Below are 16,111 nucleotides of genomic sequence, written 5' to 3'. Positions count from 1 at the left end.
TTTAAAATACAGCCATACTTCGGTACTCATTGGCTTCAGAACTTGTCAAACCCTGTACTTGATCCATTTTGATGAGGAAAGAAATGTCTCGGCACTTGGCGCTTGCTCAGGACTCTGCGCACGTGGCTGGAACGTGTATGAGTCACCACACCCACCGCCCTGCAAGTGAAGATGCTTCATCGGTTTGGTACTCGTCACGAGTTCTGGAACGAGTTAATGACGAGTCCCAAGGGCCTCCGTGTACAGAGAAGGAATGAAGAAGGGGGAGTGACACCAGCTACAACCAAACCGACCAAATACAAAAAAGGCCGCAATGGAGGAACCGAGAAACAAAAGCCACGTGGGACATACAGAAGCAACCGAATGGCATAAGTAATCACATTACATGTCAGCAGATAGAGACTGGCAGATTGAAGTTTCAGAATCCACCTGCATGCTGTCTGCAGGAAGCCGGAGGTACGCGCCGCACTTCAGGCGTAAGAACACAGAGGTTAAAAGGAAAAGGATGGAGAACCGTAACCGAGAGAGAGCTGGTGGCTGTGTCGTTAGCAGACAACTTTAACAAGTTTGAGATGAGAAGGGCGTTGTATGTTCTGTAAAATGCATTTGGAAAGCGCTGCTGCCACTTCCTTCCAGCGCTGAAGTTTTAGGACCTCCTGTGTTTTGTGCCTTTGCACAGCCCCAGCAGGGAGTCCGTGCCCCTGTCACCTCCGTGGGCACACGGCCTGTCCCCCTCCCCCATCTTGTCCTAACTCCTCTCCTTCTGCTCATGCCAGCTACCCGCTGCTGAAGCTCCCCTTGCCAGGGACGGGACCCGTGGAGTTCGCCACGCCTGTGAAGGACTACTCGCCCCCGCCCGTGGCGCCTGACCACCGCCCAGGAGAGCCCAGCGAGCAGCCGGACTGGGTAGGTGCTCAGCGCGTCTCCGAGGGGCCTGGACGGTGGGGGCGGACTGGCTGCAGCAGGGGCTCAGGTGCTCCCTGCGTTTGATGATTTGTCTGTTGACCTCTAGATTAGAAGGGTGGCGTGCCTTTTGGGAAGGAGGACTGTAGAGGTGAAGTGTCATTCCTGTCCCATCCATCGATCTCATAAATTATATTTTCAGTTTCCACAGGAAAGTTCAGTCTTCATTCTGTAAAGTTCCTTGGGACTGTCAGGGTTTTAGAAAGCTTTTCTAATAGATGTGTAGAGAAACCTCATGTGGTTTTAATGTGCATTCCCATGTTCTTCCTGGGAACCCCCGTTGGCACTGCCCAGGCGGGTAGGCTGTAGAGGAGAAACCGGCTTGGGAGGTGGGCAGCCCTCAGCCTGAATCCTGGCTCTGCAGCCTCTCAGCCTCGTGTCCTTCGGCACATCCGTTCTCTCTCGGGACCTTGGCTTTCTTATCTGGGTCCCCTGGCTCAGCTGTAGTCCCCTCAGAGCCCAACTGGGAGGAGCTGCTTCCGAGCCCACCCCGCTGGCAGGCAGGGCTCCTTGCAGGCCATGGGACTGAGGGACTCAGACTCAGGGCTGAGGGTCCCCTTGTTTCTGTGCCGTGTGGGCCTTTCTGGGGCATTTCACACTATGGCTGACTTCATAGTGTGGCTCCGAAAGGGGGTGAGGGTCAGGGAGGAGACAGGTTATTTTTTCTTCCAATGTTTTTTTATTGTGGCAAAGTACACAACCACATGAAACGCAGTATCTTAACCATTTTTACGTGCAGTTCGGCGATACTAAGTGCATTCACGTCGTGTGGCCCTCACCACCATCACCCTGTAACTCTGCTCACCTTCTAAAACGGGAACCCCTTGTCTCCCTTCTGCAGCCCTCACACCCTCCATTCTACTTCCTGTCTCAGTGACCGTGGCCACCCTTCAGTCCCTCATATACGTGAAGTCCTACCGCATTGTCCTTGTGACCAGTTCACTTCATGTAGCATAATGTCCTCAAGGGCAATAGTCTTTTGTGACCTAGTCTCAGAAGTGACATCTCATCAGCTTTTCTGTGTTCTGCTTGGCAGAAGGGAATCCCCAAGTCAAGGGGATTTACTTAGACACTTAGACAAGGGCCTGAGCACCAGGAGGCGGGGACTTCAGAACCTGCCACAGCCTCTGTCTGGTGAGGGGTGTCCTCTCTGCTTGGGGCTGTCTGGACTCCGCTGGCTTCCTGCTTCCTCTGTCACCCACTGTAGGTGCCATGTGTCGTCTGTCTCCATGCCTGTTTCTTGAATAACAAGTACAGATTACAATAAGGCCCTGCCCAGCAAGCCGTGGGCCTGCCCGCATCCTGGCTGCCACGTGGTGCCTTCCTGCTTCCCAGTCCCCAGCACCTGCACCCCATCTGTCAAAGCATCTCTGGTTCGGGAGAGAACGGCCCCTTAGGAGCAGCCCCCAGCCATGCCTGCAGGCGTCAGTACAAAGGTCCTCAGCTCAGTCCGCAGTGGGCGCTCAGCCAAACCCAGTCCTCGCAGAGGTCTCTTTTCAGTCACACGCCCTTTGGTGGCTGCTTCCCTTCCCGGCTCCTGTCCCTACTCCCCACCCCCACCCCTTACTGCCTGCGCCTCCCAAATGCACCACATGTCTTAGGGTCTGTGCCCGGGGTCCCCAGCAAGGCAGTGACAAGAGGGAGGCTGATGCCTCGGAGAGGCAGGCTGCGGACAAGTGCGCTGGGTGTGACTTTGCTACAACCATCGAAGGCCGGGAAAGCCTCGGAGGGGCGTGGAGGAGCGGCTGGGAGCTTCAGCTGGGAGCCAGCCCGTGAGGGCGCATCGAACCGGCCGACAGGGCCCGCAGGCTGGGTGGGTCCGGGAAGGCCTCCTGGCTGAGGCGTGGCGGTGAAGCCGCGGCTTTTACCCAGGACTGGTGTCAGGGCGGAGGAGAAGCAGGGCCTGGGGCACAGAGCTACATATTCCTGTGACAGTCTGGTGACAGCCACGTTCCTCTCCCCTAAAAGCTGTGCTGGTAATAACCGCATATGCATTACCAAGCAGAAACCTGAATAAATTCGGGGAGCAGGGTATTCCCAGAACTCATGGCACCATCCCTGGAGCCCAGAAGGAGGGCGCCCTGGTGCTTTGTTGGAACGGTGGCCCGAATGCCCTGGCCGGAGGGAGGAGCCTGGGTGGCAAGGGGCTGCAGAGGCCCTGGGGGGCCAGGAGCCCCCCGAGGGTTCACTGCACAGGCTCGGGGGGGCCTGAGCTTGGGGTGGAGGGTCCAAGAAGGGCAGAAGGCAGAGGGGGCGGTACGTTCAGGGTCACAGCCATGGGCCCAGTGGGAACACACCCGGGGTGGGGGGCTCCGTGGTGCCACTCTGCCTCGGGGCCTCATGGAGGCTGAGGGGCTGTCCTTTGACCCCCACGCCTCCCCTTGGTGTGGCCGACTTCAGCTCAGGCATGGAGATGGCCCCTCGCCAGGCCCAGCCCCTCCACCTCGCTGCGCAGCGTGTCACAGCTGCGGGTGGCTCTCTGTGTCTGGAGGTGGGGGACCCCAGCACTTGGGGTGCTTCTAGAGCCCTGCGCTCATCGGGTTGCACTGTCTCCGAGACGCCTGGTCAGTGGGCTGAACTCCAGCGCTCAGCCAGGGGTCATGCCAGCCACCTCTCATTGTAGCTGCAGTTTCTGTTCCCACCCGACGGGACGCCTCTGTCTGCCCCGCCTGGGGGTCCTCCCAGTGTCCCTTGCCCCTAAGAGGCCCCGCCCTGCTCCTGCCAGTCCTTCCCTGCCCCGTGGCTCCACTCGGCACCTCCCTGGCCGTGGCCCTGCCTCGGCGAACCCAGCACCCCGTTTCGGGTGCTCCATGGCACGTCCTTCGCTGGGAGTTGGCCCTTGCCTCTTACGCGTGGGACACTTTGGTCACTTAGTGCCTGCTGGTAGCTCTTAAAGGGCTTGGGCAAGTCCTAGTGGGAGAAGTGAGTGATGTGCAGGGAGGAGACGGGTAGGCGTCCTCCCACTACCTGCTCGAGTCATGAAACCCCTGGCAGGCGGCCACCATGCTTGTTACAGGAGAGTCGTGGGGGTCTGCAGTGTTGGGCCACGGCTGTTTGCCGGCATTTTCACTGATACTTATTCTCTGCATGCGCTGCTTCTGTACGCGTGGCAGTGTGGCGTATGGCGGGGTGTGGTGTATTTACGTGTGTGTGTGGTATGTGTGTATTGGTGTGTGTCGGCATTTGTCAGTGTGTGGTGTGTCTGTGGTGTGTGTGTATGTGGTGGGTATCTGGTGTGTGTATGTGTGTGGTGTGTCAGTGTGGCATGTGTGGTGTGTCTGTGTATATCTTTGGTGTGTGTCGGTGGCACATGTATGTGTGGCATGAGGTGTGTCTGCATCTTGATGCTGCAGGGGAATGTCATTCACCCCCCTTCATGAGGAGAACCTTGAGACCCAAAGTCATGCAGTTGGGGAGCTAGGATCTAAAACGGGGTCTTTAGATTTTCAAAACCTGCTCCCCCGCAAGTGGCAAAACCAGACCCAATAAGACAGGCTATGTACACCCTTGGGGAGCTTATGGCCTGTGCGAGGTGGGCAGACGTTCTTAAAGGGCCAGGTGGCAGCTGCTCAGGCTCTGTGGGTCGTGCAGCCCCTGTCATGGGCGCTCCCTCGGGCACTGCAAGCAGCGTGGACAGCAGAGTGGAGCAGGCGTGGCTGCGTTCCCATGACACGCGGTTCAGGACACAGGCACAAGGCCATCATTAGCCAGCGGGCCACAGTGCGTGGCCCCCGGTCTGGTGGGAAGTGTGTAGGAAAGCTGTTCACCATGGAAACAGGAGCCCCTGGTGGGCGCCCTTGTTGAAGGCCTGTCCTTGGGCCCCACAGTAGCCGCTCGGTCTGGATGCGGACCCGTGTTCCTCCCCGTCTCTCCCGCAGTACGTGGGCGCCCCGGTGGCTTACATCCAGCAGGTCTTCGTGAAGTCCTCAGTGTCTCCCTGGCACAGGGACCTCCTGGCCGTGGACGTGCTCCGCTCCCCTCTGTCCCGGGCCTTCCAGCTGGTGGAGGAAATCCGGAACCACGTGCTGAGAGACAGGTATCCCTGCACCCCGTCTGCACCGAAGGCAGGTGCCGTCCTCTGTGTGACCCTGTCAAGCCGGCCAGCTCTGCGTTTCTCAGTGCCTGGGGGTCCCCGTGGCCGTATCCCCTGCACCTGTGCCGATGGCACAGCTAGAGCCCTGAGCTTCGTCCTGGGGTCAGACAGGGAAGGGGCCCTTGGGCTGAGCCTGTGAAGAGCTGACTGAGAGCTGGTGGATTGTGGCTCAGATGCTCCCTGGGGAGGGCTAAGGAGATGTGGGTGTGATGGTAGTGGCCGTGCTGCTGAGAAGCAGGCTCTTCCCTGGGGATGCGCTCCTGAAGCCCCAGCTCAGGCGGACCACTGGACCGTGCCGGCCTCACAGGCTGCTTACCGCCAGGCATGAGTTAGCAAAGGGCTTGGACAGGCCCAGTGGGTGGGACAGAGCCCCGGACCTTCACTGCACCATTTCTGCCCACTGAGCGGGTCAGTGTCTCAGCGGGTGGGGCTGGGCCTGCTCCCCGATGGGCCTCTTCAGAGGTGATCGGCCTCCGGGCTCCAGACGTGCTTTGAAGGTCTGACAGCCACATGGTAGTTGGCGACGACCTGGAAGGACTTTTCCTGGCTGCCCCGACGCTCAGGCTCTGGGAATTTGATGACACAGGCAACCCCGTCTATGCAGTGGACTGCGCTGTGTTGGCAGATAGAGCAGATGCCTTGTGCTGTCTCCTGCACAGCTCAGGGACCAAGAGCCTGGAAGAGGTGTGCCTGCAGGTGACCGACCTGCTGCCAGGCCTCAGGAAGCTCCGGAACCTCCTCCCTGAGCATGGATGCCTGCTGCTGTCCCCTGCCAACTTCTGGCAGAATGACCGGGAACACTTCCACGCAGATCCCGACATCATCAGGACCATCCACCAGCATGAGCCCAAAACGCTGCAGACCTCAGCCACGCTCAAAGGTACCCTCGGGACAGGCATCCTGAGGACGCGTGAGGGTGCCTGTCAGCCACCAAGGCCCCTTGGATGGGTGCTCTGGCAGATCAGGGGGCGACCCCTTGTTTCCAAGGGTGGAGGTAGGAAGGGGCTCTTGTTGGCTTCTGCCCACAGATCTGCTGTTCGGTGTCCCTGGGAAGTACAGCGGGGTGAGCCTGTACACCAGGAAGAGGATGGCCTCGTACACCATCACCCTGGTCTTCCAACACTACCATGCCAAGTACGGCCTTCGGGGGGGCTCCGGCCTGGACTGTGGGCGACAGTCCCTGTTCTGGGTGGAGTGTCCAGGCTTCCTGGCAAAGTGTTTATATCCCTTAGACTGAAGGAGCGGGGTTCAAAGTAAGGGACAAAGGCAGGGCTTCCACGTACAGTGTACTGGTTCCCCGCTCATCTCTCTGGAATCTGAGGCAGGGGTCCCCAGCTGCTTTGCTGCTGAGCCCCGTGTAGCCTGAGTTCTGCCCAGCAGAGCCCTGCAGGTGGCTCCCAGCAAGGGCGGGGGTCCTGGGCAGGCCTCTGATAGGCTCTCCAGGGCCCTTGGCCGTCCAAGTGAGTGGTATGCTGGGTCGGGAGGGGGCTGCTGATACCCCCTGCAGAGAGGCTCCCTCCAGCCCGGGGAGAAGGGAAGCTTTGACGGACGCCCCCTTCCAGGGGTTGCCCGTGTCCCCTGAACCATGAGGGACAGTCCGCCTCCCCTCCCTGCTGTGTGACCAGGTTCCTGGGCAGCCTGCGGGCCCGCCTGATGCTCCTGCACCCCAGCCCCAACTGCAGCCTGCGGGCCGAGAGCCTGGTGCATGTGCACTTCAAGGAGGAGATCGGCGTCGCGGAGCTCGTGCCCCTCGTGACCACCTACGTCATCCTGTTCGCCTACATCTACTTCTCCACACGTAGGTCAGGGCGCGGCGAGGGGGCTGGGCCAGACTAGCGGGGCGCTTCCAGGTCACCCTCCCCTGCCTCTGGGGGTGGCTTGGGCAGAGATGTGGAGCAGGCCCCGTAGTCACAAAAGCCAGGGCGTTGTCCCCCAGCAGAGTCCCGGGGGCTTGGGTGGGCCCAGGGCTCCTCTGGCTCCTCAGGAAAAAACCCTTCCTAGAAGAGGGTTTCCGGAGACACACCGCGTCCCTGAGGCTGGGAGGTGTACCCCGGCTGTCCTTTCTTTGGTTAAACCAGGCCCTCCTCTTCCTCCAGTCAGGCACGCTCGGCCCTTAGCAGATCAGTGTGGCGCCTTGGGGACCAGGGTCTGGAAGGCGCCGCCCTGATGTGCCCTCTCTGCCCCCCAGGCAAGATCGACATGGTCAAGTCCAAGTGGGGGCTTGCTCTGGCCGCCGTGGTCACAGTGCTCAGCTCGCTGCTCATGTCTGTGGGGCTCTGCACGCTCTTCGGCCTGACACCCACCCTCAATGGCGGGTAGGTCCTCAACAGGCTCCACTGGGCTGCAGGGTGGGCCCTCTGGCTGGGGAGCCTTGCACCCTGGGCCCTTCCTGGGCTTGGCGTACCGTCACTTGGATGTTTTACAAGTATATTTTTTCCTCTTTAAGTTACCTGGCTTGTGTTCATACATGTGTATATGTAATACATCAGTATTTACACACATATAATACATGCATGGGTGTGTATTTGTGTGGGTATATATGGTTATGTCTTGTATATGCGTGTGTATAAATGTGTATATGGACGTGTGAGTTTATATACATGCATACCGCTCCTTGATGGCTTAAGCCACAGATGGTGTGAGGTCATTTCTTCCTTTTCGGTCATTTTAGTCTCAGCTTTTAAGAAGATACGAGCACCCTCTCTAAGTTGTCAACGTTCCTTGTCAATTGCCTTCCCTCGCCATTTCCCTCGGAGTCTGGGCTGGAAGCCCTTCCCTGGGTCCGTCCTCTGGCTCTGCGCTCCTTGGCTGCCCGCCTGTGCATGCCCACCCGGTGGCCTGGCCCTACCGTGGCCCGTTGGGCTGGCTGCGGAAACAGCAGTGCTGTGTTTTCTGTTCCTTTCCCTGCTCCTGGAACACCGTCCTTTCTCCAGCCCACTGGTGCTAAGCAGCCTCCCCTGCAGGCGTGCGGTGCCCTCGGCGGCTGCTCCCCGCGGCAGCCCCTGTCCCGTCTGGTGCTCGCAGTGGGTGCCGTGGGTCTGGAGAGCCGCTCCTTTCTTGTGGGAGCCATCCTCCAGGCGCAGCCTCTCCCCTGGCTGAGCAGGGCCCTGGGCTGCTCTCGCCCCTCGGTCCTCACGGCCTGGCCTGGAGCGCAGCTCGGGGATCTGGCCGTGGTTGTGTCCTCTGGCCGCAGAGGCAGGGGTGGGAAGGGCAGGACGGGCTGTGCCCAGCGGCCCTCCGTCCGCTGTGCTGGGGGGCGGGCATGGAGCCGGCCACCTGCCTGAACGGCGAGTGTTGTGTAGCCAGGGCCCTGTTGGGGACAAGAGTGGAGGGTGGGGTTTCTGCCCTGTGCTTGTGGGGTCGCTCAGCAGCCCCCAGTATAGGCTGCAAACCCCATAGTCCCCCCAGCCCCAGGGCCCCGGCCTGTTGAGAGCTGGCTGTGTGGGGGGGCCCTCAGCACTGCCCTCACCTTCTGTCTCCCTCTGTCCGCAGTGAGATTTTCCCTTACCTCGTGGTGGTGATTGGGCTGGAGAACGTGCTGGTGCTCACCAAGTCCGTGGTCTCGACGCCCGTGGACCTCGAGGTGAAGCTGCGCATTGCCCAAGGTAATGCAGTGGGGTGCCCAAGGTAATGTAGTAGGGGTGCCCCGGGGCGGGGGGCTGAGGAAACGGAGCCGTGATACCTCCCTTGCTCTGGCCCCCAGTGTAATGTGGGGTGAGCCACCAGGTCCTGCCAGCTTGTTAGCACGTGTCCTGAGGGACCGTGGCATCGCCAAACTGCCCTTGGTCCTGGTTCACGGGTCAGTAAGAAAGTAAACCAGACTCCACTGCGGGGCTCTTGTGTTTGGTGGCCCGTTGTCCAGGCCGGTGACTCCTCTTCCTGCCTCTGTGCCCCACAGTAGCCTGGGGCTGGTCACATCAGAGGTGCTGTCTCCACAGCTGTGGCCTTGGTGGCAGAAGCTACGGGTCTGGGTCCTGGGGAAAGGAAGAGGGCCTAGGCCTGGAGATCTGAGTGCTGGCCCCTCTCTCCCCAGCCCAGGTCTGTGGGAGCAGGGCTGGGGCAGGCCATTCAGCCCACCAACCTGGGAGCTGCTGTGAGGCTGGCCCTGCACGGGGTGGCGCTCCTGGGAGAGTCTGGAAGTGGCCCCTGCCCAGGAGGCACTCAGAGCCTTGCACTGCGCCCCACCCTGGGGAGGGGCTGGCTGCGGGCACACTCACCTCATGCCCGCCCATGGAGGCTGGGTGTCTCAGGGCGGGTAGCACTTTGTTTGCTCGCCCCAGCACGCTGCTGCTTCCCTCCAGATGGCTCTGCCCCCCCCCCCCCCCCGTGCCCTGCGAGCCCCTCCCTGAACAGCTGTGCAGTGGCAGCACCTCAGAACCGGGCACCAGCCGACTCCCGGGGTCTGAGCACTTTGGGGGAATGGATGTCTCGGGAGGCTGAGTGCCGTCCCACGCCTCTGCCCTCTGAGGACCAGATGGCTGTGCGCAGACATGGAGCAGGCAGAGATCGAGGCGGGCTCCGCCCTCTTGTCCTCTGCAGGCCTCAGCTGTGAGAGCTGGTCCATCATGAAGAACATGGCTACGGAGCTGGGCATCATCCTCATTGGCTACTTCACCCTCGTGCCTGCCATCCAGGTAAGGCCCCAGGGCCCGCCGCCTGGCTGAGTGCAGAACGTCCTGCTGGGCTCCCAGCTGTGCAGCCAGGCACGGGGCGCGCCCCTTCAACACAGGCGCCTCACCTACGAGGTGGGACCTCTTGATGCCAAGATGGCTGTCAGTGTGCACAGGGGGCTCCTGGCAGCCAGGTTCGGAAGTCCTCAGGAAGCCCTGGTGGGTGCCCAGCAGGTTTTGCATTTGCCCTTGGCCTCTTGCCCTCGCCATTCAGCCACAGGGAAGGAGGGGGCTCGTGGGGACAGCAGAGGCTGGTGCCTGGCTGCAGTTTCAGTCAGACCTAGTTACCCATTCCTCAGGCAGAACTCCGTGGGGCCTCCGAACCGGCCCTCTCCCTCTTTCCTGACCCACACCTGCAGGCTGTCGGCACATGTCCTACCCACCCCCATGGGGAGCCGCCACCCATTGCCCGGAGAGGCCCCTGCTCTTGGCAGAGTGCTCTCAGCTGTGGGGCTGTGGGCAGAGGCGGAGGTAGCCTGCGCTGAGCTGGAGGAGGCACAGGAAGGGAGGGACACATCCTGTGCTGTGCTCCCCCGGGGCATCTGCAGGGCGCGAGCAGGGCAGTCTTGGGACATTAGAGGTGACATGGCCGCTGTGCCTCCATGTGCTGGGCCCTTCACCTTGTCCCAGGTTTGAGTTGAGGTCTTGGTAATGTGCCAGACGTCTCAAACAAGAGTGCGGGAGGAAAACTTAGATCCGAGAAAATCCCACCTCCCTGCAGAGCTTGGGCAGCAGAGAGATGGCCCTTGTTCAGCCTGCGGGCAGAAGGAAGTCCCTTTGGCCTCCCTCCCTCCCTTCGTTGGCCCAGGGCAGCTCAGGCCTGGCCCTGGGTAGGTGCTGGCCCACAGCGCGTGAGCAGCGCCAGGGCCTCGGTGCAGAGGGGCTCGTCAGGCGCAGACTGGTGGGGCTCCTGCTTTCCAGCTTGGATCAGACTCCTCGGGGGGGATCCGAAGGTTCGCGGAGAGCACATTCCTTCAGCCTCTTCTGGATGGGTTTTGAGCGGTCTCTGCTGCCCCCCGGTGGGCAGTGGGGGAGCTGCCGTGCGGATGCTGAGGCGCCTGCGGCAGGGACGGGCTTCTCGCTGGGTCGCGGGGTCACGGTGTCCCTGTGTCTGTTCTGATTCCAGGAGTTCTGTCTCTTTGCCGTTGTGGGCCTGGTGTCTGACTTCTTCCTTCAGATGCTGTTTTTCACCACTGTCCTGTCCATTGACATTCGCCGGATGGAGGTAGGCGTGGGTCGAGCCCTGCCCCGCCCTCCTCAGCCCTGGCTGCGCTCTTGGGGGTCTCTGGGTGAGCAGCACCGACTCAGCAGGGTCGCCGCCCACCGCGGGCAGCAACAGCAGCCTCAGGCCCTGACCGCTGTGCCCCAACAGCTGGCAGACCTGAACAAGCGGCTGCCCCCTGAAGCTTGCCTGCCCCCCGCTAAGCCAGTGGGACGTCCGGGGCGCTTCGAGCGGCAGCTGGCTGCGCGGCCGTCCACCCCTCACACCATCACGCTGCAGCCGTCCTCCTTCCGAAACCTGCGGCTCCCCAAGAGGCTGCGTGTCATCTACTTCCTGGCCCGTACCCGCCTGGCTCAACGCCTCATCATGGTACCTCCAGCCCTGCCCTGCTCCAAGGGCAGTGCTCAAGTCTCCCCTGAATTTTACACTTTGCCTTAGAGGTAGCAGTTGTGGGGAGGGGGGCTCTTCAGCCCAGACTCCCAGGTGGTAAGCCTGTTTTTGGGAGCAGCAGCCCTGGGTCCTTGGGTAGAGGGGTCCTTATCTCCCCAGAGTGACTCAGGACAGGAACCTGCTAGACATGGCGCTCTGGCACGGGTCAGCCTTGTTCGGGTCAGGGTTCATCGCTGCTAGTAGCGGGCAGGTACCGGGAAGAACTGGGCAGAATAGCTCACTCGCTGGGCTGGGCGGAGCTGAGGACAGGGCTGGCTGCCGGCCAACAGTGCCTTCCCAAGTGCGGAGGAGCGAGGACCCGTGGTGTCTCTGGGGCAGTTCGGGCTGCTGTCCCCTCTTGCCATGCTGACCATGGGCGTGGAAGCAGCTCTCTGGTCCCAACTGAGATGGGGGCCGGGAGTGGGGAGATTCTTTTTTGGGGGGGGGGGGAGATTCTTTATCACCCCTAAGGATGCTTGCTTCTCTGTTTCCAGGCCAGGAAACTCAAACCCAGTGGCAGTTGACCCCGGGTGGTGTGGGGGGACTGGAGGCAGAGGAAGGACAGATGGGGGCCCGTGTCCTCTCCCCGTGCCTGAGGTTCCTTGCTGCCACCTCGTGGCACGAGGGCCAAGCGTGCGGACGGTTGGGGCTGCCCCTCCTCCCAGAGGCCCCGCTGAGCCCCCGCCGCCCCGCTGCAGGCCGGCACCGTTGTCTGGATCGGCATCCTGGTGTACACCGACCCCGCAGGCCTGCGCACCTACCTCGCTGCCCAGGTGACGGAGCAGAGCCCACTGGGCGAGGGCGCCCTGACCCCCGTGCCCGTGCCGGGCGGCGTGCTGCCCGCCAGCCGCCCGGACCCTGCCTTCTCCATCTTCCCGCCTGACGCCCCGAAGTTCCCCGAGAACCATACGTTGCCAGGGGAGATGCCCGAGGCTGGGGGTCCAGTAGAAGGCGTCCATGACAGCTTTGTCCCAGAGGTCACCTGGGGGCCTGAGGACGAAGAACTTTGGAGGAAATTGTCCTTCCGCCACTGGCCGACGCTCTTCAGCTACTACAACATTACACTGGCCAAGAGGTAAGTCAAGCTCTGCCGGCTGCCATCTCCCCATCTGGTGGTGTCGGCTCTCTGTTCCCAAAGCATCCCGTTTGCCCGCTCAGGTGGGAAAGCCCCTGGTTTGAATCCTGGGTCCTGGCCCGCACTGCAGTCTTGGCTGTTCGGGTGCTGGTGTCTGTGGTGAAGCAAGGCCGGGGTGTCAGAGCTGGCTAGGGAGAGGCTTCCAGTGCTCCTGCCACCCACCGGGAACTGTCCTCAGAGGGTGGTCTTGGAGTTCAGCAGGTTGAGCTGAGTCCTGTGTGGAGAGTAGGGAGAGGACTGGGGTGGATGGGCAGTAGCAGGAGGGACCCTTCTGAGGGCATCTTGGCTGAAGCTGCCCACTGCCCGGTCCCAGGTACATCAGCCTGCTGCCTGTCATCCCAGTCACGCTCCACTTAAACCCAAGGGAGGCCCTGGAAGGGCGACACCCTCAGGACAGCCGAAGTGCCTGGCCCCCGCCGCAGCCTGAGCCCGGCGGGCTCTGGGAGGCCAGCCCCAAGGGGCCAGGCGTGGCACCAGCCCACGGAGACATCACCCTGTACAAGTAAGGCCCGAGAGGGAGGGGCAGCTGGCGGGTTGGGCCTGGGCGCACCTGACCACATCCGTTTCGGCTCAGGGTGGCGGCGCTCGGCCTGGCCTCTGGCATTGTCCTCGTGTTGCTGCTGCTCTGCCTCTACCGTGTGCTCTGCCCACGCAACTATGGGCAGCCGGGTGGTGGGCCGGGCCGGCGGCGCCGCGGAGACTTGCCCTGCGATGACTATGGCTACACCCCACCCGAGACGGAGATTGTGCCCCTGGTGCTGCGCGGGCACCTCATGGTGAGTGTGGTGGGGATGCCTGGGCCCGAGCTGCACCTGCATCAACGTCCATGCCCATGCCCACGGCCATGCCATGCCCCCACAGGACATCGAGTGTCTGGCCAGCGATGGCATGCTGCTGGTGAGCTGTTGCCTGGCGGGCCACGTGTGTGTGTGGGACGCGCAGACCGGGGACTGCCTCACGCGCATACCGCGCCCCAGGTAGGTGTCCATCCTGGTCACCCCACCCCCCATCTGCTGCTGTTCCTACCCTGTCCTCACCCCACCCTCCTGGCCCCCTGCAGGCAGCGCCGGGACAGTGGCAGTGGCAGTGTGTTTGAGTCTCAGGAGAGCTGGGAACGGCTGTCGGATGGCGGTAAGAGCGGCCCAGAGGAGCCTGGGGACAGCCCTCCACTGCAGCACTGTCCCCAGGGCCCTACGCCACCTTCCCTCTTCGGGGACCAGCCAGACCTCACCTGCTTGATTGACACCAACTTCTCTGTTCGGCCATGGCTCTCAGAGCCCCCGCAGCCTGAGCCTCGGCACCGGGTGGGCTGTGGCCGCGCTCGGGACAACCCGGGCTACGATTTCAGCCGCCTGGTGCAGCGAGTGTACCAGCAGGAGGGGCTCGCCCCCATCCACACGCCGGCCCTGCGCCCACCCTCCCCTGGGCCCACACTGCCCCAGGCCTCTGAGGACGAGGGGAGCTGTCCACCTGAGAAGGGCTCCCCAGCCCTCGCCTGGGCCCCCAGTGCGGATGGCTCCATCTGGAGCCTGGAGCTGCAGGGGAACCTCATCGTGGTGGGCCGGAGCAGTGGCCGGCTGGAGGTGGGCAGCGGGGCCGGCAGGAGGCGGGGGCTGTGGGCCTCAGCAGCCCGCAGGTGCTCACGGCCTCTGGGCTTGCAGGTGTGGGATGCCATCGAGGGCACACTGCGCTGCAGCAGTGAGGAGGTGGTCTCGGGAATCACGGCCCTGGTCTTCCTGGACAGAAGGTGGGAGTGCCCCGCTGCCTGCCTCCGCCCGACATCCCAGCCCTTCCTGGCTAGGCCGCATGCTGAGTCCTAGCTCCCCCTTCACTGGGGTGTGACTTGACCGCCCTTCTTGGTGCCCAGGCCCACACCCGTGAGCCGTGGGTGCCCACCTCCACTTAATGGGGGGGGCGGTTAACAGGCGGGAAGCACTTAGAATCGGGCCTGGCACAGGAGCTCCCAGGACGTGGCTACTCCCTGGGACCTTGCGGGGGGGCAGATGATGAGTACACTGTTTTCCCTTCTTACCTTTCTGAGGTCAAAGTTCTCTAATTAGCCTATGATGCTGACCTTTCTGAGTTACAGAAAAATGTTTTTAGAACCTTCTTGTTAAAATTTTTTTTCCCTGTTGCTGCTGGCCACTGTTCTCACCGGCCTCTTCACGCTCCTGGCCGTGGGTGTTCCCAGGGCTCCATCTGCGCCCTGGCTGCGGGGAACTCCCACCTCTGGGTTCACACACCCAGCTCTCACGCTGCCCAGGTGCCTCCTGAACATGTCACCTGCCTGTTCCAGGCTGGCTCTGCCTTCCAGAGCCCCTGGTCGTTAGGCACCATTTAAGCTAGAGCTGGAGCCTTCTTTCTTGGAGGGGGAGAGGGACCTCTTGCCTCGAGCTCTCCTTTCTGCCACCACCCGGCTCCCTGCACAGGTCCGGCCAACATCCTGTGCTCCGGCCTGGCCAAATTCCTGGGTTTCCCTCACTCTTGGAAATTCCTCCTTGCTTATGGTTTTTAGTTTTAGGGAAAGCCCGCATCTGGGCCCAACCTTCCGGGTTCCTGGTGACCGTGTTCTCCTTGTCCCCTCCTTTCCCCTGTACCATGTCCTCCCCAGGTCTGCTGTGGGCCCTTAGGATCAGGGGCAGAGACTAGAAACACGCACCTCTTTTTGCTGGAGTAAGACTGAGTCCTCCCTCTTTGTGCCTAACAACCCCCGGCAATGAGGAAAACCATCCTTTCTCGGTGGGGAAAGCAGGTGGGGGAGGGTAGTGCTTGTTTCAGGGCCGCTTTTCCGTGGTGGTGATTGCAGCCCCCCCTGCCACTCCCAAGCACCCCCTATCGGTCCTTTCCCTCAGAAGCCTTTCGTTTAGCTCCAGGCTGGCTTTTCGCTTATAACCTTCTAGGGTGCTTCCCAGGTATCACTCCACCCGTGTGAACTCGTAGCCTCATGACCACCCCGTGAGGTGGGTGCTGCTGTCCCCATTGCACAGGTGAAGAAACTGAGGCTGAGGATCCCGGAGTGGCAACCTGGGCGCCCCTGCTGGCCGCGGCCCCTCATGTCTCCCAGCAGAGCTGAGCCTGTTCAGTGCGTGTGTGCTCGGTCCCACAGCAGGGGCGTCTGAGGGTGAGCCATCTGGCCATGCTTCCCTTTCAGGATTGTAGCTGCCCGGCTCAACGGATCCCTCGATTTCTTCTCCTTGGAGATGCACACTGCCTTCGGCCACCTGCAGTTCCGAGGTCAGAGGGTCTGGGCTCAGCAGGCGCCTGCGTCTGGTGGGTGGACTGCTTGGTGTCTTCTTAGAGACCCCTCACTTGGCCTGTCGTCCCCAGGGCAGGGCAGTTCTCCCACATCCCCTGTATACAGCAGCAGTGACACGGTGTCCTGTCGCCTGACCCACACAGTGCCCTGTGCACACCAGAAACCCATCACAGCCCTGAAGGCAGCTGCTGGGCGCCTTGTGACTGGAAGCCAAGACCACACACTGCGGGTGAGGGCTGGCTTTGTCTCTTGGCACCAGAGTGACCTAGCATGGGGGACAGGGACTTGGGGTCAGTCAGGGAGAGGCTGGCGGTGTCCTAGATGACCTGTGAAAGGGATTTTC

At 61.8% G+C, this 16,111-nt stretch overlaps 1 protein-coding gene across 3 annotated transcripts in view; it reads left to right on the top strand.

Moving 5' to 3' along the window:
• SCAP (SREBF chaperone) overlaps window positions 1–16,111 on the top strand; it is a 38,610-nt gene that overhangs the window by 21,559 nt on the left and 940 nt on the right. Inside the window, exons 3-21 of one of the 3 annotated variants that reach the window (XM_090284651.1) lie at window positions 777–906; window positions 4,842–4,999; window positions 5,716–5,936; window positions 6,085–6,190; window positions 6,682–6,854; window positions 7,245–7,371; window positions 8,549–8,661; window positions 9,596–9,690; window positions 10,853–10,951; window positions 11,099–11,317; window positions 12,076–12,452; window positions 12,826–13,014; window positions 13,087–13,288; window positions 13,374–13,489; window positions 13,573–13,643; window positions 13,788–14,095; window positions 14,174–14,259; window positions 15,664–15,746; window positions 15,840–15,997. In XM_090284651.1, the coding sequence (XP_090140777.1) occupies window positions 777–906; window positions 4,842–4,999; window positions 5,716–5,936; window positions 6,085–6,190; window positions 6,682–6,854; window positions 7,245–7,371; window positions 8,549–8,661; window positions 9,596–9,690; window positions 10,853–10,951; window positions 11,099–11,317; window positions 12,076–12,452; window positions 12,826–13,014; window positions 13,087–13,288; window positions 13,374–13,489; window positions 13,573–13,643; window positions 13,788–14,095; window positions 14,174–14,259; window positions 15,664–15,746; window positions 15,840–15,997 (3,031 nt within the window). Of the gene's footprint in view, window positions 1–776; window positions 907–4,841; window positions 5,000–5,715; window positions 5,937–6,084; window positions 6,191–6,681; window positions 6,855–7,244; window positions 7,372–8,548; window positions 8,662–9,595; window positions 9,691–10,852; window positions 10,952–11,098; window positions 11,318–12,075; window positions 12,453–12,825; window positions 13,015–13,086; window positions 13,289–13,373; window positions 13,490–13,572; window positions 14,096–14,173; window positions 14,260–15,663; window positions 15,998–16,111 lie in introns of all 3 variants that reach the window. The other 2 variants (XM_090284650.1, XM_090284649.1) reach the window with 2 other exon arrangements.

Source organism: Furipterus horrens, unplaced genomic scaffold (assembly GCF_987537825.1).
Source record: "Furipterus horrens unplaced genomic scaffold, mFurHor1.1.pri manual_scaffold_7, whole genome shotgun sequence".
NCBI classification, from domain to species: domain Eukaryota; kingdom Metazoa; phylum Chordata; class Mammalia; order Chiroptera; family Furipteridae; genus Furipterus; species Furipterus horrens.
The sequence above is the reverse complement of the archived record's forward strand: the minus strand, read 5'-3'. Positions and strand labels throughout refer to the sequence as shown.